This window comes from Miniopterus natalensis, chromosome 7, assembly GCF_054644295.1.
Source record: "Miniopterus natalensis isolate mMinNat1 chromosome 7, mMinNat1.hap1, whole genome shotgun sequence".
NCBI lineage: Eukaryota > Metazoa > Chordata > Mammalia > Chiroptera > Miniopteridae > Miniopterus > Miniopterus natalensis.
The window spans coordinates 66297553-66321829 of record NC_142087.1 but is presented as its reverse complement, the minus strand read 5'-3'; the positions used below and the strand labels follow the sequence as shown (position 1 = coordinate 66321829).

The 24277-nt window shown below is 41.1% G+C and overlaps 1 protein-coding gene across 15 annotated transcripts in view; it reads left to right on the top strand.

Annotated features, from left to right (window-relative positions):
* TCF4 (transcription factor 4) overlaps window positions 1-22431 on the top strand; it is a 330485-nt gene extending 308054 nt beyond the window's left edge. For 9 of the 15 annotated variants that reach the window (XM_087819116.1, XM_087819111.1, XM_087819112.1 and 6 more), the window contains 5 exons: window positions 16403-16538; window positions 18118-18280; window positions 21312-21541; window positions 22002-22142; window positions 22294-22431. In XM_087819116.1, the coding sequence (XP_087675242.1) occupies window positions 16403-16538; window positions 18118-18280; window positions 21312-21541; window positions 22002-22138 (666 nt within the window). In that variant the 3' untranslated portion in view covers window positions 22139-22142; window positions 22294-22431. Of the gene's footprint in view, window positions 1-16402; window positions 16539-18117; window positions 18281-21311; window positions 21542-22001; window positions 22147-22293 lie in introns of all 15 variants that reach the window. The other 6 variants (XM_087819114.1, XM_087819113.1, XM_087819109.1 and 3 more) reach the window with 2 other exon arrangements.
* Window positions 22432-24277: the final 1846 nt, after the last annotated feature.

The window sequence follows — 24277 nt, the reverse complement described above, 5'->3', positions numbered from 1 at the left end:
GCATGGCTCATAACTCTAGGGTGAGTAGTGTAGATTTGTGGGCTTTCTCGATGATAGTATCTGCCCATGCTCTTTCCTGCTCAAAACCTTCACCAGCTTTCCATTATCTACAAGATAAAGACAATTTTCCAGCCCAGCTTTTAAAGTCCCGTTACCATTTACCAAAAGCCTTATGTTTAGATATTTCAGTATGCAGAAACTTTTCAGCAGTACTAGTCTGTGCATGGTATCAGAATTTGCCCTGTGTGTTCTTACAATCTACTTCTTTTGTATCTATCTGGATTGGCTGGCTCTGTGCACTTCTCTCTGTCCATCTCATCCCACCGTTCTCAGAGCTCTTACTCAAATTCTGCCTTTTCCAGGAAGCCTTCCCTTGCTACCTCCTCCTGATAGTCATTTTATTTTTACATTCCTAGCACTATGGATATTTATCTTATCCAGTTATGCATAGCTATATATACCTTTTGTAGGTATGACTTACCAACTATGTTGTAAATTCCTTAAGTACTAGGTATTGCATTTTGTTTTACTCCCAGTAAACAAATCATCACTCAAAAAGGAAGAAAGGAAACTAATATTTTCTGAGTGCTTGACAAGTTGCCAGGCCCACTGCTGGGTGCATCATATACATTATAGAAGGCAGTCTTCACAAGAGCTCAAAAGGGTGGTAACGGTGTCCATTTTAGGTATTAGCTGAGTCTTAGAAGGTTTGAGTAGTCTCAAGTCATGAAGCTAGGTTTAAGCTCAGCTATATTGACCCCATACTCCATGCACTTTTTTACTACCATGAGCCCTCCCCAGAGATTATCTGTAGACATGCCTTTTAAGAATTAATTTCAGGTGGTAAGAGCTTGTGATTTCCAAATCTTGATAAATGTTTGTTGATGAAAGAAGTTTCCAGGTGTCTCATGGCCAAGTTCCCAGAGCAGCTCTCTACCCAAATGTCGAGGTGAAGAACTTTCCCTCCCATGTGGTAGCCTTCTAGATTAAAATCCACACTTATTCTTAAATCACTTTGTCTGTGGAAAGTGGCAAGAGTGTCAACTCGTCTTACTAGGGTCCTTGAAGTAATAAATTTAAAGTTAATTTTTCTACCATAACCATCACTTTTCTAATAGACTCTAAGCAGAACCCTCTGCGTGTGGGAGAATTTAGAAACAGCTGGATTTGTCACTAACCTAGTCAGAAACTCTTACTCAGATATAATCTCCTCTGTGCCTCCAATATCTCCATGGTTAATCCTGATATTAAATCATTAGATTTTTTTTATAAGTTATTGAAGTGGCAGTTTTCCAAATACAATTCTCTCCCTTAATCATTCAGTATTCAGGTTTACAGATGAGCCCTGAAACAGAGAGCCTTTCAGATGACCTAATCTCGCCTTTTAACTGAACAGAAACAAAACCCACATCAAAATTGTCTTCATGTGACTGTATGTGTGCCTAATTACTTGTCAGTAGAGTCAGCAGCTATAGAATCATTTAGCTAAAAAGCTCCTATACTATTAATATATAATATTAATGTGGTTCCCAGATCCTTTTTTCTTAAAAGTCCACTTACTCGTTTCAAAACCATTTGTCAAATGGTAACCAAATGCCGGGTTTTATGCTAATAGGTGGTGTCTGCTCACAAGGGGTTCACAGGCTAGTAGGAAAGGACACACATTTAAAAACAGATTGCCATTGCCTGGCCGGCATGCCTCAACAGTTGAGCGTCAACCTGGGATCCAGGAGATTGCAATTCGATTCCCAGTCAGGGCAAATGACCGGGTTGCAGGCTCGATCCCCAGCAGGGGCCGTGCAGGAAGCAGCCAGTCAATGACACTCTCATCGTTGGTGTTTCTGTCTCTGTCTCTCCCTCTCCCTTCCTCTGTCTGAAATTTTAAAAAGATATATTTTTTTAAAAATTAATTAAAAGGATAAATAAATAAAAAATAAAAATAAAATTAAAAAAAATTGCCCCAGCAGTATAGTGAGGCTCCACAAGAGAGGGCGGCCCAGCTCTGTTATCCCGAGGAAAGGATCATGTTGTCACTTGGTAGAGGAGGAGTGATCTCGTAAGGATCGAGTTGCTCTACTTGACTTGGTGTGGAAGAGCCCTATGAACTTGCACCTACACCTGTCCCCTCTGGCATCCCCTGTGACCCCTTCCTGGAACCCCCAAGTGGGATTTAGCACATTTCAGAAAGCTCTGATATAAGCCAATCTTTGCCCAGCTCCTTTCTTATCGATTACATTTTTAGTTTGACTTTGAATTAAAAAGAATTTATCAGAAGAACATTCATTAGGTGAGAAGCACTTTTTAATTTAATTGGCATTAATATAGGAGAACTTCTACTGCATGGGGCCTGAGAGGACAAACAACTTAAATTTGTTTTGTTTTCATAGTTCCTAAGATTTAGGACTATTGAATTTTGGTTCTAAAAGCACGTAGAGGTCATCTAGCTCTTGGCCCTTCTTTTACTGCTGAAGACTGAACCCCAGAAAGGGGAAGTGACCCAAGCATGGATATGCACTAGTTAATGGCTGGCTAGGATTAAAAACCAGAGGGGCGAGCAGTGAGACCAGCACTCTTTGTACTAAATCCTGCGCTGCTGCAACAAACTTCCTCTCTAACCTCATACCATAGCAATTTCAACACTGTGGCTGGTATTACAAACCGTTCTATTACTCGACTTAACTCTTGAAACCCAAGAAAACTCTTCAGTTGCCCCTGGCTCCCTGCCACATGTTGCTATTTAGCTTTGCCAATAATAGTTGGCAATTAGAGAGGGTAGTGGGCGGTGATGTGATATCTTGGGGAGCATTTATTGGTACATAGTCATGGAAGTAGCAGAAGTCAGGAAATTCTATTTCTACATGGACCTCTTCAGCAAAGATACTATCCGTAGAGGCTTTACCATCTTCACTGTTACGTTTTCATGGATTTTGATTCCACAGAATTCCACATATATTTTAGCATGTACTTCATTTCTAAGCACTTACTACCATAGTATCCCAGAGACCTTAGAAGGCATCTCTATCCAAATCCCCCTACAAATGCCCTGCCAAGTGGTCAGCTAGTCTCTGTCAGACTCCTTCAAGGATGAGTAACTCCAAGTCACCACAAAGTGATTTCCAGCATATGTTAGAAAATTCTCCCCCAGTCCAGCCCAAATTTACTTCTCTGTGCAGCCCTCATTTTTCTGCCTACAGTTACCCTAATTCAACCCAACAAGTATTTGAAAAATTCTCAGTTATTTGAAGACAGTCTATTCAATATTTTTTCTCTAGGCTAGACGTTTATATCTTCAAATATTTACCCTAAAAATAGTTTTTGACTCTGTGACTTTCCAGTGCATTCTCTCCAGTGTATAAAGATTGCTTTTCTTTTTTAGGACCTTTTAATATGTAGAGTCTCAAACTGAACACAGTGCTCAAGGTATCATCAGGGTGACTGGGATGGACCTATCACCAAAACCATTCAATATATTATATCTTCATTAAAGGCCACCTAGCAAGATCCTATTAGCTATTTTTGATGACTTCATCATCCCACTTACAAATATTGAACTTGTAATTAGCTGAAATCCATAAGCCACACATCTCTCCACTATCCTTGTGCCAGAAAAACTTCACGTAACACCTTTGAATTTCATGCTTTGGCCTTCAGTCTGTTTCCAGCCTCAGGTCTTCTTTGGGTCCTCAGTCAGGCACATCTGCTGCCAGCTCTGTTGTTGGCAAATTTGATGGGTGTCATTGACGCCCACGTCAAAGCCATGAATAAAAGTGTTGACCGGTGAGAACATAGAGCAGAAAGCCGGAGGTTCAAAACCACAGAGGTTCTCTCTGCGCTTTCACCATCCCCTGCTCTTTGACTTTAATATTTCCACCAGTTGCCTCCACCTAACTTTTCCTCCATGCAGTACGCTTTCCTCATTTTGTCCGTAGCATTATCGTAAGACACCAGGCATGCAGTATTCCCATGAATGAGGAAATAAGGTTTGTCCAGAAAGACTTGTTCTTGATGGAACCAGACTGAGTTTGAGAGGCCCTTGCCTCTATTTCAGAGCACTTGGAACTCTCTTTTAAATAGCCTGTTACAGTTACCCAAAGTCCCAGTCATCAGTGTCATCTCTCTATAGCTACTGTGTTGTTCTTTTTCTTTAATTAAGCTATTTGCCTAGCTTTTATGTTCCACCATCTCTCCTAGTCTCCACAGTTATCAAATAATTCTGAGAGCAGATTAACATTCTCAATGGAAAGGTTTTAACTATATCAATATGGTACTTTATTTTAAGAAAATGTGAGGGGGGGAAAAAAGAGAGAGAGAAAAGGACCTAAAGAAATTCTTTTTATTTTATTTAAAAATATTCTCCCACCTTTATTGAGATATTATTGGCATCTAAGTTTAAGGTGTACAACGTGACAATTTGATACACGCACATATTGCAAAATGATCATCATGGTAAGGTTAGCTGATGCCTCCATCCCCTCACATGAATACTTTTTTGTGTATTATCGTCACTGTGCTATACATTAGATCCTTGGAACTTACTCATCTTATAACTGGAAATTTGTACCCTTTGACCAACATCTCCCCATTTTTCCCACCCAGTCCCAGCCCCCAGCAACCACCATTTTACTCTCTTATTTCTCTGAGTTTGTGGGAGGTTTTTAGATTCTACATATAACTGAGAACATCCAGTATTTGTCTTTCTCTGACTTAAAGAAATCCTGTTAACCATGGATTAGTTACATCACCTTCAGAATCCTTGGGCTCACCATTCGATATTTATGCTTTAATTCAAGCAAAAGTCAAGAGCTTTTGAATACAACCATAGTAGTGTGACCATTTATACTCCATTAGCAGCCCCTAAGACAAGTGGTTGGGACATGATGCATGCCCAGATCTCACAGCACTGGATCCAAATTAGGTATATCCCCTATTTTTCCCCCCAATACCTATTTTACTAAAATTCAGGCCTGTGACCTAGAAGCAAGACAGTTGGTCTGCATGGGACCATCATACCCAAAGAGCAGTCTTTCTCCACCTTCTGGGACAAATCGAGCCTCGTTTTCTTATTTTTCCCCTAAAGGATGTGTTTAGCACCCTGGCATCATGAACTGTAAATAAAAACAAAATCTTGTTGTCTTCCCCACTTCTAAAATATAAAAGCATATTTAAAACAGACTCTATGACCTCATCATATTTTTACTGTGTTTTCTTCTTAAATAATAGAGGGGAAAGCAAGTATACCCTTTTAATAACTTTTTTATTGAACTTTTATTCGGAACAAGGACACAGTGCTAAAACATCCATCATTTAGAAAAGGTACAACCTTTGCATTTTAAGCAAGAACCATTACCCTTGTTTTCCCCAGAAAGAAGATTTGGGGTAGGGGAATATATATTGTATCTATTAGAAAATACACAGGTGTTCATTCACTCATTCTGTGCTTCAGATCCTTTGGGGGTACACAGATGTCTCTGATACTGAGGCCTTTGACTCTGGGAGGGTCATAACTCAGGTCTTTGCCTACCGCAATGCAAAATAGAATTGCCAAGTGACCTCAGAAGCCATTCAGAAGAGGGTGAACATTGGAGTCTGTGTAGTAATTTGACCTTTAGAGACAGGCTAGAAAGGGTATTACAGAGCCATAGATAGACATGGTTTGTAAAAATTCAGAAAATATAGGATCTTATGAGGCCAAATGGAGGTAAGAAAACTGCCCGGTGGTACCAGCCCCCGCAGCTCCCAGCCAGGGCTGCACTGGGCGTAGAGCCCCTCTTCGGAGCACAGCAGCTCCAGCAGTTGGCGTGGACATTCACATGGGAGTCCACAGGAAGAGCAAGTTTTCATGTATATTTTTTACATCCAAATTAAATTAACTCATGGAATTTTCCACCCTTAGGAATTAAAGTAGCAGCTCATGAAGTAATTCAGTTATGTCATTCATACCAAAACAGAAAATACTGGAGCAACTTGGCAGTGTTTAAAAGCCAAGAAGACTAGGCCTTGGCCATTTTATATTTTTTCAAAATCTGTGGTCGTTGTGTTATTTTAACTTTTATTGTGGCTGTAAATTTTTTAAATCAAAAGTATCTTAATTGCTTAGAAAACAGAAGTGTAAAGTGCGTTCAAAATAAGAAGAGGGTTTAGGCAAAGCAGCTTTACAAATGAAAATCTAAAAAAAAAAAGCTTTAACCACATTTTCTGAAAGGCAGGGATTCTACCTAATTGGTTGACATTCACAGTTGTGCATAATTATAGCTTCCTTTATATCCTTAAATTGTCTTAAACTCTAAATTTTAGTTCAACCACAAGACCTGTCCACTATTAGTTAAATGACGTCTTTGGGGAAGCATTGTCCTGATACAGTAGCATGTTCATTTTCAAGCAGGTAATTGGACGTATTATCAAAAACCAAGGTATTGAGTTGCCACGTTTTAATTTCTCATTTGCCTTCTCCCCGGCTTCTGCTCACGGACGGGTCTTGTTTGGAGCTGAAAGTGTGTGAAAGTTATTGGAGAAGGGTAGTCTCTGGGTAATGTTTCTGTAAGCTGCCCAAATTTCCCCCCCTGTAGTCTAGATGGGAAACAGCTGGGTTTTGTTTAAAAAGCTGTTTTGCGAAATGTCTGAATCTTGAGGTGTAGAACTGAGGTCACCAGTACAGCAGGTGCTCAGGAACAAGTGAGCAAGTCCCTGGGGACGGGCTGGCCCTGTCACCTTCTGCAGGGCACTTCCTTGTAGAGGAAAAGGTGTTGAAGTTGGCTCCTTCATTTAGGACACAAACAGATATAAGTAAGTAATCGCATTAGCGAGGCCATTAGAAGTTGAGTATCTTTGAACACAGCCAGCCCTTGAGTAAATAATTAGCTCAGTATGAAAGAAACCAAAATGGTCATTTCCCTCACAGGGTTTCAAATGCTGCAAAAGTCTCAGGCCTTAGCTTCCTTTAGGTATTCTAAGTTTGAATTTCCTCTTTACCAACAGTAAAAGAACTGCAATTTCAAATAAGCAGTCCCGTAACCCAGAGTGTTTTTGAGTTTGTGGATGCCATCTAAGCGAAAGGGAGAAAAGAAACCTGAGTTGGCAAGACCAGTGCCAGAGCAGTTTTGAAAAAGGCAAAGTAAGAAACATGTGGAATCACTAAAGTCCAGGGCACGTCAGATGTCCACCAGTCTGAAGATGAAAGGAAGCAGCCTCCTCCCCTGGGAGCTGGAGGTTATTAGCAGCTGTTTATCCAGTCGGGAATAGAGATTAACATTGTAATTTTTTTTTTAAGAACTAGAAGAAAATTTGTTTGGGAAGTTGGCTCTTCATATCAAGTCACTGTGCATTGCCAAAGAAAACTTCCTTTCTCAGAACTCATGTACTCAAGTTGAGCAATGTTATGATTCTCTGAGAAACTCGGGATTACCAAAAAGTCTTGTCTCCATTAACTAGAACAGGGAAGGACAGAAATGGATGGATGTCGGCCGTTGACACATTTCGTTGTACTCTTTAAATGTGAAGCCAGCTGTTTGGTCTGTTACCTGCTCTCCAGCCCGCCACTAAATGGGGTGTTCTTCGCCACCCCCCTTCCTCACTTCCCCTAACTTAATCTTTGCCACTCTGAGACATACACAGATGGATTTTGCCCATGCCTACTGCTTGTAAAATGCCTTTTCATGACATATTGGGGAAGCTGCTGAACACTCTGTGGAGCTTTATTCAACAACAAAAAAAGAGTTGGATATTGGTATTTTTTCCCTGATTTAATGCTACTCTTAATGTCATTTTCTTTTATTAAATCCTTTCTTTCGCTTTTGATCTTCTTTATAGCAGAGCCACTGGTCATATGGAAGCTATTATTGGGAGATGAAAGACTTCATTGCAGTTAAATAAGAGTGAATCATTTGGGCCAATAATACACACATACAGTGAGGTACCATTTGTGTCCCAGTGCCCCATGTTGTTCAGTTTGTAGCAAAGCCATTGAGGTTTATGAAGGGATTTACAAAAACCTGCTTTTTGTCTGAAATATGTTGTCTGACAATATGAAAACATTAATATGCAGTCCTTCGCTGCTTATACATATAAGATCTAAATAATGCCACTTTTCAATTTAAAATTGAAACTTTCATTTAAAGTTGAACTGCTATTTAATTAATGTTAAAAGTCAATTTTCTAAAAACATATTTAGATAATCTACATCAAAATTCTACCCATTATTTGAAACCTGTCTAAAATGCCACCTTCTTCTAGGCAGCCCCTGGTTTCTCAATCTGATAGGGTTTCGCCCATTCTTTAAAGTCCTGCATGACCTGTATTCCTTTATGACATTCATCTTATTTTGCCTTATCTAGTAATTATATTAATCCACCATTAAGATAAGAGCCTATAAAGTAATAGTTGTGTCCATCTTTTATAATTTTTTTCTGAAAATATCAAAATAGAGCCATGTATATAATAGTCAAAAGGCATTTGTTGAATTAAATGAAATATTTACTATTTGATAGAAGCATGCTAAATGTATATTTAACAATATCAAAGGTGTTAGGTTTCATAAATATTATCACAGACCCGCCATTTGTGTCATCATTTACTACTAGGAAGCATCTAATTGCACATTGCAATGCTACAGTCCTATGACAGTGATCTCTACACCCCATCCTTGCCCTGGGGACACCTGCAGCTCTGGACAACAGCAGAGTGGTCAGGATGTGTAAGCGCTGCCATGTTAAATGGTGTCCTTGGGTGCACTTTAAGGGTGGGGATCACAGTGAGCAGTCAGGGAAGATCCCTGTCCGTGCTCGGCAAGGTGATGAGCGCTCTGGAGATCCAGGCAGCCCAGGAGTTAGAATACAGCGATTTGGGGGACCAACAAAAGAGAAGTGGCTGGGGAGTGGTGCGGAGCAAACCAGCCCTGGGAGACAGGGCAGGGAGGGATTTGCTCAAACCTTCGCGATGTGGGAGTGACAGTGCAGATGAGAGGTCATGAGTAGGTAGCTGAAGATTGACATTAAGGAATTTAAAAATAGGAGGGAACTAGAATGGCCCTAGGGTGTGTATAGGTAATAACCTTAGACTTGATCCATAGAATAAGGAAAATCCATGCTGTGATCTTGATATGCAAGGGACCAAGTGATGGGCAGGGAATATGGCATTTAAAAGGTTAGTATTTAGAAAGTAATGGGGAAGAGCCATTTCATTTGTTTAGGTTAGCTTCTTCACACTTCCACTTCCTTTCCAAGTATTTTACAGTAAGCATGTGTTACTTGGATAATAAAGAAAGCATTTTAAAAATAAAGGCTAGTCAGGTAAGGATAAACCGTGGTGATGGATCGCCTGGACTAGCTGCAGGGCGCTGTGTGTGGAAGCCCGACATGACTGTGCACTCACACAGGTGTGCTTGCGCTGCAGGGACCTGAAAGTTCACATCAAGTGTTCATTTGTCTTTCCTTCACCCCAAAAGAGAAACTGCTCGCAGATAATTACAAAATGTCACCATAATCTCTTTGCTAGATGGGCTTCTTCAGTAGGCATGGGTTAACTTCAGTTCCCTGTTATGAACCTGTACTTGGGGCAGGGGAGGTCTCTGTTAACCACCCCTCGAAGTACTGGTTTTGTGGGCCGCATCCAGTTACTGTTTCCCCTGTAGGAAAATGATGTAAAAAATTGGGGGCAAAGGGTGGAGATACAGAGGAGAGAAATGAAACAGTTTTAATAGATGGAACTTATGAGTTAAGAAAAAAAGGTGAACTGAAATCAGATAACAGCCATTTGCATCTCTCGAACTAGTTCACAGAATTTTAAGCATTTTGGTGGACATCATAGGAGTTTCAGCCTAGCTGATCACATAACCAGTCGGCACTGCCAAGATTAAGGTCATTTAGATCATGTTCCATTTCTCTTGAAAATTATCTTATCTGCAGAAAATAAGCATTAAATAAATCTCCAAGAATTTCTCAATAAGGAATCACCTTAATTTCAGGTAAAGTGGAAGTGAAGCTGTGAGATTTCTGGGGAGCAGGGTGGAGGTGGGATGATGGGTGTTCTTAAGACATTTAGGAAGTCGTCTTCCAGTAAACATTTCTCAAGAATTAAATTCCAAACAAAAGAATTGAATCCAGATCTTACTTTAGTGAAAAGTCCTTCAGACGTTTAATCCAATGAATAAAAAATATATACTCTGATTATTTTTTAAACTGGGGAATGTGGAAATCATATTTGTGGCTGAAAGGTACCCTACATGTTAGAACTTCCTGACACAAAAGAGTTGGTTATGGGTGGTAGGTCTTGTTTTCTACAGGCTCTTGGTGCTCTGGTGTTTCTCGCAGTATCCATCTCCTGCCATTTCATGAACTTCCAGGTTCCCACCGGTGGCTGCTAAACAAAGTTTGCATGACCACGTCCCATCTCTTTAAAAGGTGCACTTGTGGATTAAACGGTACTTTGCACATTTGGAAAAATAAGTTTGCTCTCCTCTAATATGACAGAGAGATATGGCAAGATAATTGAAACTGAAATCTAGCACTCTACAACTGTCATGCATAATTGATATTTCACGGGGCGATTACAGTTACAGACACCAAAACTGTTTTCTATGTCAGTGGGTGTCTCATTACAGTAAAAGCCCATCACCTTTTTTTTTCATGAATACAGAAAAACAAGAAGAGAAAGAAAAGAGAGAAAACTGGAAGCTCCCAGGACCTTTTTCTTTGTCCAGTTCTTTAAGAATCACCTATGTCAAAAGAAAAATTTTGAACCAGATGCTATTAATAACCAACTCCCATTTTGATGATACTGCAGTGCTTTAACAGCACCTCTCATTTTGTGTCACTATCACTTGGTCTAGAAACTGATGACAAGTTTCCTAAATTTCCCGTCCTGCACTCTTTTAGAAGGATTATGGTAGAAGAGAAGGAACTGAGGTCTGAAAGCCTGTTTTGAAGCAGTTATCTCTGGAGATAACATTAACAAGGATTGAATAACTGCCAAATGAAATTTAATACATTTTCCCATCCATGAAATAGGCCTCTTAAATACAACAGAATAATTACTTTCACAGTACTCCCTGGAAACAAAGAGAGCAGAAGCACTGAATGTCTTTTTTGTTTGTGGTGTTTGTTGTTAGCTTGAGGATCAGGATGAGGGTATTTACCAGATTGCTGTGTGCATCCCCATGTAAAGCAGCCTTGCCAAGAGCCACCCAATTGGAGGCTGCATATCTTTTAAATCTGTTTATGTTGGAGGAGTTGTGGCAGATATTAAATTTTGTAATTTAGTTAGACATCTTGGCCTTGGCCTGAGTTGGTGAACCATTATGTTTTTTCCTCTGTGATAAAGAAAACTAAAATGATTTTCATATCCATAGCTGTATCTACACACACACACACACACAGCTTTAAAACAAAAGCTCCAGGAAGTAAACCCTTTTGTCCCTTAAATCTGTACGGAGACTGGTTTACGGTTGTGAGTAGGCAAAACACAGGGTTTATTCTTGTATTCTTGTATATTGATTTTTGTATTATTTTCCATATGAACAACTGTAAACCTACTTTTGCCCCACCCTGAATATATACCCAATCAAATTGTTCAATATTACAAGTTTTCTGAGTTCAAAATTTGTTTCAGGTCTCTAACTGGCTGTTCACTAAGTCACTTAACCATTTCTGGCCTTAGCTTGCTTCTCTGTGGGATGAGGAATTTGGCCTAACTGGTTTCCAAGTCTCTCCAAGCCCTTAAATTCTATATGCTATGATTGGAAAGTGCTTCTGATATATCAGTCTCATCCTCAGAAAGTAAGGTTATTTAAAATTACCTGGCGCATACAGATTCAAAAGAAGTAATGCACTTCTAAAGTTATTTAATTATTCCCAATGGTAAATTAGCACAGGAGAATTTAAATAGCAGTGTTTCAGCTTGAATATAACTTGAGCTAAGGTGAAATGTAACCTAGATATTTGCACATAACAGCCATGGTCCACAGGCCTGCGGGAGGCGCAGCCATGCTGAGATCACATGATCCTGGGGTGGCCCATTCAAAGGATGGCCCATGTCTGCTTCAGGATGAGCTGGGCCATCAGATGATCTTGACGTCCTGAGCTCAGAAATACTAAGCCAGAGAGGGGGTTAGCAGCAGGCACAGACCTGAAGAATGCACCCCAAGAGACCATGAAGGAAGAGTCCAGCTGGATCCTGAGGGGGCAGAAGTCGGAGAGAAACAGAGGTAGCAGCAGAGGGAGGAGAGAGGCTGGGATCGCTCACGAGAGACCAGCCTTAGGTCCTGAGAGTTTTCTAGGTCCCAAACCTAAAGTACAGAAATCTTCATGATAAATCTTTTTTTATTGCATTTATTGTGTGGCACTGGTTAATAAAATTATATAGGTTTCAAGTGTACAATTTTATAACATCATCTGTACATTGTACTGTGTGTTCACCACCTGAAGTCAAGTCTCTCTCCGTCACCGTTTATCCCCCTTCCCCTCTTCTGTCTCCCCCACCCCATCCCTTCTGGGAATCACCATGCTGTTGGCAAGTGTTTATGAGTTTTGGGGGTTGTTTTTGCTTAATCCCTTCACCTTTTTCACCTAGCCCCCCAACCACCCTCCCCCTTGATAGCTGTCACTTTTGCATCTTGAATGAGGTTCTGGTTCTTACTATTAAAACTGCCACATTAAATTGATCAGGGCACAAAAATCCCACAAGGACCACTATAAGCTCCACAAGGAAGGGGCCACATCCAGGTTCTTCACCATTGTGTCCCCAGCACCTCACAGAGTGACGAACATGGACTAGATGAGTGAATATTTGTTGAATTAATAAACGTACACTTTGACCAATTAACAATTCTTGAACATTTTTTAGATTTTATTTCTATCTTTTACTTTTAGCATAAATATGTCTAAAACCACATTGTATATGACTCTAAGAAGGTTCTTCCTAAAGACTGCAAAAAATTTACAATCAGTATTAATAAAATGAACTGTTTTCATAGGCTGGCTTTTAACTCTGAACTATTGCTTATCTAGGTAAAAAGGTTATCAAAATAAGGCTTTGATGAAGTATGAATTTTCTTTAAAAAAAAATTTAAAACACCATCCTTAGATTTTATTTGTAGGCTGAAGGAATCTGCTTTTTTCTAGTGACATTATCTTGTATTTATTATATGGAAGGTGGGTGAATCCTGACCCTGTCATACAGATAGTGGTATTGGTTCCTCCATCTGTTTCTGAGTTTCCCTAGTGATGGATTTGTGCAGGCCATCTCTTGTCTTTCTTTCCTGGTCTTTTATGTGACCAGAAATAATGTTTTTGAAAGAGAAGTAAATAAGACATGCTGTTTGTGGTTAAGGAAACATGCAAAGCAAAGCTAATTCTTCAGATTAGAATCTTATTTGACAGCCAGAGGCTTGGACTTGATCCTGGAGACTCAAACTCATTACCATGGATCTGGACTGTCATCAGTTGTTCGTTTGACCTGGAATACACATAGTTTATTAGGAAGGCCTTGAAACATTTAGGATAACTTCATCCCCAGCTTCCTTTATAGAAAATAATTTATGTATTTCTTGAGATGATTTGAAATGATCTGTAGAAAATATATAAAATTAGGTAACATGTATGGCTTCAATCTAAACAAAAACATAGTCAGAACAACTATATTCTCAAACATATTTATAATAATAACATTTAAGATTTACTGTCATTGTGCAGGAGAAAGATTTAAAATCAAATGGATGTAAATAAAATTGAGATAAAAGTGCAGAGATGATCGTAAGTGAGGGTGGGTTGAGTTCTGAGGGTTCCCGAACTACATAGGCCCTTATTTTCTGTAATATGCAGGTATTTTCGGTCAGAACACAGAACAGCATCTGTTATTATTGTGTGCCAGTTGTTTCTCATATTGCTTCTTCTTGTAATAAACATAGAACTTATTCTCTAAAACTTCTAGCATTATTTTCTCCATTTTGGATTTAGAACTCACCCATGGTTATATGCTATTAAAAAAACCAGTTACACTTAGAATCTAGATATTGTTGACTCTTGTTATTGGAATCTTTTCATTCAGTTACTCTGTCTTTCATAATAGTTGAGGCAAAGAAAATATAAAGGTAATTGGTTGTGAGTTCTTTTTTTCTCTTGTAAAAACTAAACTCAGTGTGTGATCCAGAAGGGAAAAAAGAAATTTCAGGATCAATGTCTGACTATGTTTTAAGTGAAAAGCAAACTATAACCTTAAATTACATCATAGATGCCTACAAAGAAGGCTTGAAAGTTTTAATAGAATGATTCTAAAATAGAAGGAATGTGCATCTCTGCTATGCTCAGATATGTGGCTACCTTCAGTGATTCTAACTTAGATCTTCCTTTGTGGAAATCCAGGAAATTAAATCTGCTGGAAACACCAATAAATACGAATCAACACTAAGGTAATTATTTAGGTTAACATTGAGAGATTTAAAAAGTGACCTTTTTGATCAAGGCCTGTAAAATTCAGGCTTACAAGTTGACATCTTAGACCGAAAGGATAGTCATCAATCTGTCTGGAAAATGCCCAAATATAAAAATGGCATATCTAAACTGGAATGGCAAATAGCTGTCAGTCTTTGTTTGGAAGGGAAAATAAAAACATATACCATCAGTGAGTGAGGATTGGCTGGACGAACCGTGGGCACGGTCTGCCTGTCAGAGCACAGGCCTGAGTTCCAGGTGAAAGATGGAGTAGCATGGGCATGGTGTCCGTATGTGAGAAGGGCTTACACTCACTCCATGGAACTCCAGAAGCTGACACTAGGACCAGTGGTGGGATGTGCAAGGAGACCTACTTGTGGTGAAAGTGGAATGGACAGCTTTGGGAGATCATCAGGGTCTCAGCACATTGGCTGCACACACACAGAAACTAAATAACCACCATTCACAGTGATCCAGAAAAAGACATGGGCACAGCATGGTCTCCTTGGATCTTTTACCTACAACATTAATTTATACTTCATGATGCTCACAAGTCTTTGGATCCTGTACTATTCTTGCTATATTTTGAATCTGAGCAATTAGTATGATTTATTGACCCTTCCTCCCAATCCTGAATTACTTTTTTCTGTATTGTTCCTGAGTCTGTAAAGGCGATAGCTTGCTACCAGGCTGCCTTTAGCTAGCATGGGCTCTGTTCAGGTCTGCGAATGCTACTGTCTTCAGTTCAGGTCTTACCGTTGTTGCATCCTGTGGAAATTCTCTTTTTAAACATTTGGTAGTCAAAGCGAAGATTCTCCTCTGTGGCTTTATATTTTGGATTGGAAAAAATTCAAGTTTTTTTTTATTTATAGCAGTCTAAATTCATGGATAAATATTTTCAGTGTTAGACTCATTGTCCTGTGTAAATGTTCACCTAACAGCAAGCTAAGAAAATACTTAGTTGGAAATGCAAACAGAAATGCAGCTACTCAGGTTCCTCGTAGTTTGCGGAAGCTTCGTGGCTCTGCGGTAGGGCAGCAAGCGCTCTAAAGCCGGCCGCTGCTGTCTCGATGCCCCCGGCTCTCCATCTCCGGGCCCGCAGCAGGTAGTAGTAGTTAATAAAAAGCTCAGCTTTTTTTCAGACCAAGTCATCGTGCTGTACTCTATAATTATATTCTTGGAAGCATAAAGAGTGTTTACAATACGGTGTCTTCCTAGGATCAGAATAGTGAAAAAAAGTGGAAAAATGTCCAAACATCTTTGCATGGCAATGATGGCATTACTGGTGTGTTTAATAAAACCTTTATTGGTACATTTTCCGGTGTGGTGGCATTGGCAGCAACGGTCCCCCTTTGGATTTGGAACTCAGCAGCCGATGAAATACAGTAAACATTAATTTGGAATGGGCTGCCAGTTTTGGAAAGCCAGGTGACATTTTATTATATTTGTACCGAGCAGGGGCTGCGTCCCATACTGCCGCAGCTTCCGCTGTCACAGGCTTAGCTGGCATTATGGAAAAAAAATGGCAGGCCTGAGAATCTTATCCCCTGAAATGAAAGTCGAATGCCAAATTGAAATTCCTGTAGGATTTCCGATAGCAATGGGGGAATTGAGAAGCCCACAATTAAGCATATGGGCATTAAGATAATTGTCAGATCTGTTGGCGGACATGATAGAAGACAGATGGGTACGAATCAGTGCGCTCCGCTGCAGCACCCTGGGAGACAATTTGACGTTTTACCTGCCTGAGCTCCTCTGCCATGTTTGTCACTGGATGCACGGCACAGCATCTCGCTGAGTGTTAAGTGGCTGTGCGGGGCACTCTAGGTGTATGTGCGGTCCTTCAGCGCCCTCTAGTGAAATGCGTTTGGGAGTTTTGTCCCGCAAAGGCCGGTGCTCCTTCATCAGGTGCTTGCTACCCCAGGAAAGCGCTGGCTCACCTCTGCTTCCCACTGAACCCTATGGGTCCTCTCCCCTTGCAGGTTGGGGCCCACCGCGAAGACAGCGTGGCCCTGAGAGGCAGCCATTCTCTTGTGCCAAACCAGGTTCCGGTCCCGCAGCTCCCTGTCCAGTCGGCAACGTCCCCTGACCTGAACCCACCCCAGGACCCCTACAGAGGTAGGTCCGCCCCAGGCACTCTGACCTCGCTTAGCAGTAGAGCTAGTACGGATCCCCAGCTTACTTGGCATTCATCCCTCAGGAAGCACTGGCAGAAAACCAAGAATCAAATTTGGTACAAAAATGGTAAGTAAATGGGAAAGTATTTAGAACATAGCTGGCTAATTGTGTTTCTTCAGTAGCTGTTTTCTTCAAACATCCTCTGAAATCCTGGTACCATTTCAGCAGGGACCGAGACAACAGACTGATGAGAGGAAATTTTATTTTAGCTATTTCCACATCGTATTCAGGTCCTCTAATGTGGTTACTTGTAGCCTGAAAATGATATTTCCAAATGAACAGGAAGGAAGGGAACTGTTTTTGTCATTGAAGATTAGAGGAAATATAGGTACATTTTTAAAAATGGAACTTGGTTGGATGATTTTCAGTATTGAGTCATCCAGCCCCGTAAGGATTGCCTCACACCACTGACCATAGTGGGCTTTTCATGACCCCGGGACATTGTTCTGTCAGACGCTCCCTGTGGGACTGACTGACCAGGTGACCAGGAAACACTTAAGTAACATCTCCTCATTCCCCTCATATTTAGAATAAAAATGATAGCACTACCACAGGAATATGCATGAGCATTTTTTCACCCTTTTAAACATTGTACTAATCTGAGTGTTAACTTTATATGGGCATGCCTCCCCATTTTTATTTAAATACTAATAATGTGAAGGACCTTTCTGTTAAAGAGCCTTTAGTTTTTCTTTCTCCATCCTAGATCAACACTCTTTAAACCTGAGGTCTGTTCGCATGCAGATTCTGACTCAGTAGGTGTGGGATTCTGCATTTCTAACAGGCTCCTGGATGGCAGGGATGCTCCTGCCCCATGGGCCAAATTTTGAATGACAGGGTTCTAGACCACAGATTGAAAATAGAGGGCAGTCATCAATAGACATGCTTCTGCCTTAGAAATAAATGATTACATTAGGGTCAAGTTGTAAAATGTATTATGGTCTTGAAAGTTGAGCAATAAGAAAGCTCTAAATTTCTTCAGCGAGCAGCTATCTGCTTTCCATATGTGCCATTTTTAAATGCTGATTACTCTTTGAGGATAAGAGAATCCTAATTTCAGAATATCATTAGGGTATCTATTGAAGTCTTGACTGTACATATTTAGCGTACTCCCTGGGAATTATATTTTAAGGACATTTTTCTATTAAATCATTGCATATGGAACAAACTCAATATAATAGCTGATATTTACTTGGGTTCTTAATCAGAACATTGAGGTGTGTGATTTTCATGATTATGATTTTCATTGCAATTAAGTTGATGTTTTGTAGACAGTGAAATTACCATCTACTCCAAAAGATTGCAAAATAGAATTTAACCCCCGAGCCAATGCAGAGAAAACTTGCTTCCGCAGGTGCATTTTTGAAACTTCACCAGGTAGCACCAAAAAAAAAAATAGTGACAGAAGGATCACAGTTGAGCAGTATGAACTGTGTAGCTCGCAGCTCTGCAGTCTGGGGTGTGCGTTTGTGCATCAAGCCTTTGGTGGAAACGTCACCTGGTCTCCTTTTTTCTGTAGGCATGCCACCAGGATTGCAGGGCCAGAGCGTCTCCTCCGGCAGCTCTGAGATCAAATCCGACGATGAGGGCGATGAGAACCTGCAAGACACGAAATCTTCCGAGGACAAGAAATTAGATGACGACAAGAAGGATATCAAATCAATTACTAGGTCAAGATCTAGGTAACAGTATATAATACTGTCGCTTCATTTAATTCCTTTATTGGACTTTGATGAAGTGAACAGAACAGGAAGAAACTATTCAGTTTTTTCCTGGCAGGTAAATCTGCAGCTGAAAAGAAATTTAAAGGCCTGCTCTAGAGTTGCTGGCGTGTCGTTTAAGATACCTGCACTCTAGTGGTGCCTGAAATGTCTGTGCATTTGTGAATTTGGACCCAGGGCTAATTACACACGGTAAAAACAATTTGTAATGGACTCAAATATGAAGAGTTGATTTTTAAAACTATACTTACTCTACAAATTTGGTCAGAAGTGTTCTTTCTAAAATATTTCTAAAAAGGGATCTTGGTGATATTGAAAACTCAATTGATGTATATGCAACTATAATGTTTTTCTTACCTCAAAAGTGAGAAAATACTGATTTCCCAGCTTTATCCTAAACATGTTGATGTGTGTGTGTGTATAAAACAACACCTAAATTGCAAATTTTTTCTCTCCCTCCTATAGAAAATACAACTGCAGGAAAATAGCTTCTGGTTGGTTTTCTTAAATACAGTATTCAGTATTTTTAAATTAGAATCTATCTCCTTGGACTTTGACTCTAATCTGATACCAGGTTTTTTTAATACGGTGCCACCCGTATTCCTTATGTCAATTCCATTGGGTGGTTTTGATTTGCAAATGAAAAGTACTAAGACTACACCTTCCTTTTAAAGGCTGTTTGTTGTTCTCAAGGTTGTATCTAGTGTCCTGTAGGAATTAAGAACATGCCACCTTTTCATATCGCCTTTATAATTATTATGATAAATTCTATTACATGTCCTACCACAAGTTCCAAAAACATGAAAAGCCCCTAGCTTATACCTTTCACCGTCACTACGGCCTCCTGACTCCTGGCCACATTGGTGAGAGATCCCCAGGAGGGGCTTTCACATGCTTACATCCTCTGTTAGCCCAGTCAGTTCTGGGTAACTCAAGTAGTGACCATAACTTATGCAAGTTTCCCTACAACATTTTAACTTGCTGTTAAGAACCTTCATATCTTAAAAGGCCACTCTTATAACACTGACTCATGTCTCCAAAACTGTATTGTGAGGCAGTGCTTTTCAGACCGAGGCAGTCTATTTGCATAACCAGTCTGATTAATCATTAGCCTGAATACCTTTGGAAAACACTTCCCATTTTCAGGCCCACCCTTTGAAAGGTATGGCACATGTTTGATATGTAAAAATATTACCCCCAATTTTTAACTTCAGGACAGGCTCAGCAGAAACTTGACTCTGTTCTCTTTTCATTTAGTATATCCTATCTGTGTAGTGGAATGTGGACATGAATTAATAGTTAGCTTGATTTCCGAAGGATCAGCAGAGGAAGTCGGGGGGATCAGATGGCAGCGCCTTTTCCGACTGGCTCGGTTGGTGTGTTCACTAGCACGCATCCACAGCAGACAGTCCCATCTGGAAGGGAGTTCAACCTTTGGGGAGATGAGCCAAGTCTGGCAGCCTGTGTCTTTGGTGTCTCCCTCCTCCCCTCCCTTACAAGTGTTCTTGGCTCACATAGGCCATCTTTATGTGCAACATGTGCTTGCAACCAAGGATATCACGGCCATTCTTGATTGATGGGGCTCCGCAACCACAGTTGATCCTTGTTGCACTTTGGAAGTTACCCAGAGATTCTCCAACACGGAGAATATAGTTTAAGCCGACTTCATTAAGTGTACATTGTCTTGACTCAGAAACTTCCCACATGTCCTCCAGCTCTGAAGCGCTGTGATTAACACCTTTTCCTGGGAACATGCAGATTCGTGGCATTTGAAGTAGAGGTCAGCCTTCATGGTTCTCCTGAGCAATGCTTGAATCCAAGTTAGCGTCCTTCAGACAGTCATCTCCGTCTCGTTTTTTCCTAATGGAGAGCCCGTTACTTTGGGTGAAGTTTACTTTACCTTTGATCTCTCTCATGACCAAAACTCTCTTGCTCATATCAAATCAAACTAATCCACTGGGAGCTCTTCTTTGAGTTCTGCCTTCCTGACACGAGACATCGCCCACGCCTCTCTTTTACATAATTGCCCAAGGTGAGGCCCCGATGCTCTGATGCCTGCCTTATGCTCTGCTTTCCAGGTGGCCCATCATCTTACTTGTCCTCCTTTCAGAAGTTTCTTCTATTGTGTCAGCATGACACCCACAAACAGAAGTAATCTTGCCTTTCCTGACTCTACAGGGTCCAGCCATGCCTTTGATATGAATCGCCAGCATTTTCTGTTCTCACAATTAGAGATTAGCTTCCTGGCTTCATTTTTGACTCACAGTGAGTCACAAGCTCTGATGGGTAGATCTTCAGTTTTTGTTTTGTTTTGTTTGTTTTACGTAGCTCATGTCAACTCAGGTTTCCCTAACTTGTTTTTAGATCATAAACATCCATAATGTTAAAGGCCACGGAGATCGTGTTTTTCTAACCTTATTTTATACGGGGAGAAAATGAGACTCAGAAGCATTAAGTGGAATGACCAGGCCTTTAAAGCAAACTAACGGTGAGGCCTGGACAAAGGTCTTCTCCCCCACTGCTCTGGCAGCGTCAGTGTAGGGCCTTTTCCTAACCCTGTTTGGTTGCGTTATGCTCAGGTTGACCATCAGTCAGAATGCTTCGCAGTCACTTCCCTTAAGTCTCAGGTGTCACAATATGAAAGTTTAAAAAGAAACTTTAAAAAGAAACTTCAGTCTGACTCTGAACTGTGGTCATGCGACGTGGCTCCAGCCGAAGGTGACTGGCCTGCTCTGCAGGGTGTCGCCTCCTGAATCGGCATGGGCACACTCTGGACCCAAACTTTAACCTCTCCTGTTTGGTTTGGGTTTAATATCGAGGGGCCGTGACAGCCATCCAAAGCAATCCCCAGCTCAAGTGCATGTAAAACTCTACTAAGGACAGAGCTTGAGATGGAAACGTTCCGCGAATACTCTGGAAGAAAGCAAAGATAATTTCGATACCTTCTTTCCCCCACACCATTAGAAAATGCCGCGTCCCTTTTGTCCCGCAGCAATAATGACGACGAGGACCTGACACCGGAGCAGAAGGCAGAGCGTGAGAAGGAGCGGAGGATGGCCAACAACGCCCGCGAGCGCCTGCGGGTCCGGGACATCAACGAGGCTTTCAAGGAGCTGGGCCGCATGGTGCAGCTCCACCTCAAGAGTGACAAGCCGCAGACCAAGCTCCTGATCCTCCACCAGGCTGTGGCCGTCATCCTCAGCCTGGAGCAGCAGGTCCGAGGTCAGTACCCACCAGGGGCGCCCTACAAAGCCAGAGTCTCAGGGAGCTGGAGGGAGCCCAGGTGGACTCGCCTGCCCTGAGCAGGGGCAGAGGGGACACTGGCACCGCTCAGAGTAGTTGTGTCCGTTGCAGGCCGGTCCTCGTCCGCGTCTGCATCTGCGGCGGCGCCCCTTGCGCCTGCAGTAAGCGACAGGAGCCTCCTGCGCTCCACTCGGGCTGCAGCAGTGCGCCCTGAGCGTGGCATTTGCGTGGCGACTCTCCTGTACTGTAAAGGGGCTCTGAGGCCACCGCGCAGTTCAGCCTCTAGATGGTCAGAGGAGCCCCCGCAGCGCACACGCCTAACTACCCCCTTGCCCTGTCGGGTAAACCCGAGAAAGGGGGCCCCCAGGAGGGAACACACCGCCCTCTGCCAGCAGCCTCGGCTCGGCAGTAACCGAACGCCTGTGCTTCCATCTTCCAGAGAGAAACCTGAACCCGAAAGCCGCGTGTCTGAAAAGGAGGGAGGAGGAGAAGGTGTCCTCAGAGCCACCCCCGCTCTCCTTGGCGGGCCCGCACCCTGGGATGGGCGACGCGTCGAACCACATGGGACAGATGTGAAAGGGCAAGTGCGTCCCCCCATGGAACCTTCCCTGGCACTCCCGCCGCGGCCCCTCCCCAGACTCGGATCTTCCCCGTGGAGAGGACTTTAGAAAGAGCATTTCCTCTCTGCTGCCGGGGTGCTAATTACTTTCCCTCTCTCCTTTCCTCCTCAGGTCCAAGCTGCCACGTTGCTTCGTTAATACAAGAGACCACTTCCGTAACAGCTGTATTATCTTAAACCCACATAAACACTTCTCCTTAACCCCTTTTTTTGTAATATAAGACAAGTCTGAGTAGTTACGAATCGCAGACGCAAGAGGTTTCAGCATTCCCAATTATCAAAAAACCGAAAAACAAACAAAAAAAAAAAGAAAGAAAAAAGTGCAGCTTGAGGGATGCCTCTCTAACATATCACTCAGAACGTGCAAGGCGGTGTGAGCAGGCTGGGGCGCAGCCCAGAGACTGAACGGCAATCTTTCCACACTGTGGAACAATGCATTTGTGCCTAAACTTCTTTTGGAAAAAAAAAATATAATTAATTTGTAAGTCTGAAAAAAATATTTAATTTAAAAATTGTAAACTTGCAATAATGAAAAAGTGTACTTCTGAAGCAAACTACATGAACGAACGTTTTCGTTGGTATTCGAGTCAGCTGTGTTTGTAATTACTGGATAGCGAGTGAGGGAGCTCGGCTGCCCTAGTAACAAAACCAGCAAACGTCCTGATGACAGCGAGGTGATGACATTAGCCATTCCTTAGGGTAGGAGGAACAGATGGATCTTATAGACCTATGACAAATATATATATAAATATATATATAAATATATATTAAAAATTTAGTGACTATGGTAAGCTTTTGTTCATTTGTTTCAGACTTTTTTCTCCTGTAAAAAAATAGTACTGATTAACTTTTTTAAAAGAAAGATTTTACTGTAAATACGGATTTTTTTGGGGGGGGGTCTTATTTCTGTCCCTTCTTCCCGGTTTGTTATCGTAACCTGTAGTGCCAACTCTGCTTCCGGAGGGGTGGTAGTGCAGGATGAAATGCTGACCCTGATGTTGCTTTCCATTCATAAATAAGTAGAAAGTTGTTTCTCCAGTCTTTTGGGAACACAGGACTTAAAAGTCACATCATGTGTAGATATTACAAGCAGCATTACTAAGACATGGCAAAAGGAGTTTGTCTGAATTGTAATGTTGCGTGTGTGACCCTCTTCTGGGATTTTTCAGAGGTACAAGGTTAGAATGCTACAATGTTACCACTGTGCCTTCCAATGTTTATATCATCGGAAACATAACATAATCAAAGTGGCTGTGATTTAACAAAATGATTAAAGTGTTACCTACATGTGTAGCCGAAGTAGTGTGCAGTGAGGCGTTTCTGAATACATGGTCAGATTTTTGGAAAAAAACAAAAACAAAAAAAAGTAAAGTTCAAAAACCATCAAAGAAAATTGCAAGTAGTGTGACAGAGCTGATTGATTTTGTTGCTTTCTTGATTTTTTTTTCAAAATGGGTTTACTAAGATGTAGATGATTTAACTGCCTCCTCCTTTGTCTGAAAAATGCCAATATTCAATCATCATGCAGCATTATAACAAGCCTTATAAGTCCTAAAGCATTAAGTTGCACTTTCTTGAGGAGGGGTAGTGCAGTATTTCTCTGGCCAGTATGAATGAAGTTTATACTTAACATATTTGATAGAAACATAGATCAAGCTATGGCACAGCAACTCATCAGATAGCTAGCTTTGACGTCTGGGCACAATTGAACCAACTTCCATCGTGAATCTTTATAATGATTGACTTTGGTGTATAGTGCAGTAAACAAATAGTGCTCCTAGTTAAGTATTTGTCAGCATCCTTTTGTCTCTAACTCGTTTCTATTTTTGCAGCCACACAATCTTGGCATGTATTAAGAAAAAAAAAATCCCTGTTCAAGTAGTTTTTTCCACCTATCAGCACTGAGTAAATGCCATAAATCCATCAAAATGGTCTAAATGTTCCATCTGTCCTCCTGTTTTGCCAGTTATATAGTAATGAAATACATTTGTAAATTTTATGCAACAAACAGCAAACGTATCATTATTTTGAAATTGTGTATGTAAAAGTTATATTTTTACACGTAGACTCTTGTTATTATGTGTTTTAATACATTG